At 43.5% G+C, this 3,418-nt stretch overlaps 1 protein-coding gene across 1 annotated transcript in view; it reads left to right on the top strand.

Annotated features, from left to right (window-relative positions):
- Positions 1–3,418, top strand: part of T265_13336 (hypothetical protein) — a gene marked incomplete at both ends in the record, with an annotated part of 59,000 nt that overhangs the window by 17,138 nt on the left and 38,444 nt on the right. Inside the window, 2 exons of the mRNA XM_009168410.1 lie at positions 2,083–2,271; positions 2,894–3,054. Of these exons, the coding sequence (XP_009166674.1) occupies positions 2,083–2,271; positions 2,894–3,054 (350 nt within the window). The remainder of the gene's footprint in view (positions 1–2,082; positions 2,272–2,893; positions 3,055–3,418) is intronic.

Genomic DNA, 3,418 nt, shown 5'->3' with positions numbered 1-3,418 from the left:
TATCTCGGCGATTTTGTGGGTGTGCTTTATATATATATATATATATATATATATATATATACATGAAACCCCTTTTTTCGGCGGACGAGGAGGCCTCTATTGTTCATGAAATTTAGAACTAGTGGTAAGGGAGGTTAGTTCAGCAACCTGAATAAGCAATAGCGAACTTTTACTTCTGCATTGCGTCTCCCTCGGTGTGTGTGAGTTTCTCATTAAGTACGCGTTATTGTTCTGTTTATTTCACCTCGTCTAATGAGGCTTATGAAATTTCTATTCGCCAACCTGATGATGTTGATTCTGTTAAGTAAGAGGTTCTTCATGGTGGTTCATCTTATTATTGTACGGTGATCGATTTTCTCTGGAAGGAATTTTGGGTCTTATCTTCTATCTCATTTCGTAGTCTCGTGGGGGCATACACGGTCAGGAGTAACTTGGTGTTCAACGGGTATTTCTCTCTAAGGTGAATTCCACATAGTTTTCGTAGTCTTTCTTGTGCTCATCCGTGCTTGACTATTCTGCTCCCATCTGTATAATGTTTGTGACATCTCATTACTTCTGGTACAGCGGGGCGGCAACGGATTGGTTTTCAACAGAAATCCAAACGGTTACTCGTCTATTGCACCACGTCTCCTGTGGCATTCGGCAGCACGCCTTGGCCACCCTGGAGTGTTTTTTGGACGCATTAGATTCCCAGGTTAGTTGCCTCTTCATCAGTAGTTTGACCTTGCCACTGGTGGATCACTCGTTGTCATACTTGAGTAATGTTTGTCATCCTCCTGTCATAATGATGTATTGTTCGTGCGTGAATTTCAGTTTACTTCGGTTTTGAAAGTTGATAGTGATCTTATATGTACCCTCTTGGGTGCATCTTTTCTCAAATTCATTCTCGACTACGGATTATTCCATTTTTATCATTTGTCAAGCATAGCAACAAACGATTTCGGAAACGGTGCCACTCCATGGTATGTGGCTTTTGTAAAACTGAACCTTGTGCCGAAATCATGTTACATCGATTGACGTGCAATCAGACCACCCAAATGTAACCAGAAATGACGCAAACGTTAAGAGTAGATTCGAACCAGAGGTCGGTAACCCGCACGTGGATAACTGAATATTTCGCATTTTGATGCTGTAGGAATTTTGGTATGAATCCTCTATTTCATCTCATCCGTACTGTTTCGATGCTAAGTTCCGGTGAAGGGGCGTAACATTCCCTCAACCGGAGTTCATAACATTTCTAGGGATCCTCTTTGGGGTTTTATTCGTTCGCTGGCTCACAATTATTTCCACAAGTAATGGTGTAGAAACCCAGCGGGGAGTTCACTTGATAGTGAAACGAAGTTGATAAACCTCGAAAACTTAATTCAGTGAAGCGGGAATACCCTTGAGAGACCTTGTGAGACATGCACAATGATTTATGGTGCACTTCATACGGATTACTCTAAGGACCATCTTCTAGAGTTTTAACGCTTAGTGGTTTATTTAGGTTGGGCTTCAATGAAGTTAACATGTTTGTATGTGTTCATTTTAGTCTGCTTTGAGTGAAACAGCCAGTGGGTTGGGCAGCAGGCCGAAATGGATATAACTATCGGCTGTCCCTGTTAGGCTACCGCGCCTGTGTACATTGCTTACGTGTGTTCCTCCTGATGCACGGCTCTTTTACAACTAGCACTTCTGGCAATAGTTCTCCGAAATAGTGTCTTCAAATCTCTATAATGGGAGTTGTGTTTTCGCCCCCTGCTTTACGAACGAACTTACGCAGGCGTTTTTCTTCGCATCCCAGAAACTCGAACTGACTCCTCCGCTGCTCCTGCTGGTTGTTGACCAGCTTTTTCATAGGATACTTCTTGAGTCAACTGATCAAGTTCGCAGTAAAGCAACGAAGGTAAGCTGCTCAATTATGACTCACTGAATTATCCTTTTCATATTTTGGAGTTGCCATTTTGCGGTGGAAGTTGTTGGTTTTTATTCTGTTGTTAATCCACTGGAAATACGCGAGGGTTTTCTTGTCAGTTCATGTAATTCCTTACACCTTTTCTAGCCAGCTAATCTGTCATGGATATTACTTTCTGGTCTCTTTAGCTGTGCATCACCGTTATACGACGAGCAGATCTCTCATTTCTGGCTCAGGCCTGTGTGGAGCGTCTGGACTTTTGGCTCTGTCAGGCGATGCAGCCTATCGGCGTTCCTTACCCCCCACATCTGTTTGGAGCGAAGCTCATAGTTCCCCATACAGACCAAACATTTTCGTGCAATCTGAATGAGCAGCAGGTGGGTGTGTATTAACAACCACATAGTGTATTTTGTTTTCTTACATTCGCAAGTGGAATCCACGGTTTACTTGTCTCCTTTCGTCAAATTTAGATAACAAAGCGGACAGGATGATATCAATTTGATGAAAGCCAATACCATTTAGTGGCATAAACCCGCAGCCACAATTACTCTGGTGTTCGCTTATCCTTACAATTCATCGTATCAGTTGTGGATCTGGCAAGCTACCACCGACGTCTGGTGGCCGTTGGTGTAGTCAGTTAGTACTGCACCGAGAAATCTCAAATGTTATCAAATACAGTGGAGTCAGCGAACTACTTTAAATGGGTCTCCTGATAACCATAAACTGACATGAATTTAGCATTTCTCGATCTAGATTAGTGGATTTTTGTTTCAGGCCGTGGATAATGTGTTCTGGGACACAACTTACGTGAGGCATCATCGCATTTCATCAGGCTATCTCGCATCTTCCGTTTCCACGACGGGCATCAGCGGATGGCTTGGGCACATGTCTTACGACCAAACAGCCGTCCGTTGCCGACAGTCTAGGACCTATCCACACATCAGTTATTTAATTTCGCAAGCCGTGTATGACAAAAGTGCTTCTCTGGTTTCATTTTAGAGTAACGTAGATGTTGGGACGAAAAATGTCGATACATCCGGGCAGAATAACTGCTCTTCTGAGCCTGATTACCTGCACTGCATAGGAGGATCCCAGGTTATCAACAACGACGTCGCAGAGACGGAAGCTTTTGTGTGGGACACTCGGGTCTGCGCTCTGCGGTAAGTTCAGCTTACTTTCCCTGATACGTTCTCTGCCTTGCTTTCGAGTTCTGTTGGCCTGTCTGCACTGTCAACACTTGCGGAGTTCCTTCTTCCTTCAGTTATCTTCCAAGTCCGACCGCAAACAGAATTTAACATTAGGGTTCGAGGGAACCATTTTTTATTGAAGGTCTGACCAGCTTACCTTTGATCACTCCATTCGGGCTTTTTAACTATCCTTCTGAGGCGGGTTTAATGTGAAGAATTGATTTTCAACAACAGAGGAATTCACCTCATCATCATCATCATCATCAACGACAGCATGACATCAGTGCTCAACACCAATGCTTCACTGCCGTACAGCCATGACTTATTTGAAAGCCTT

Source organism: Opisthorchis viverrini, assembly GCF_000715545.1.
Source record: "Opisthorchis viverrini unplaced genomic scaffold opera_v5_56, whole genome shotgun sequence".
NCBI lineage: Eukaryota > Metazoa > Platyhelminthes > Trematoda > Opisthorchiida > Opisthorchiidae > Opisthorchis > Opisthorchis viverrini.
The sequence above is the reverse complement of the archived record's forward strand: the minus strand, read 5'-3'. Positions and strand labels throughout refer to the sequence as shown.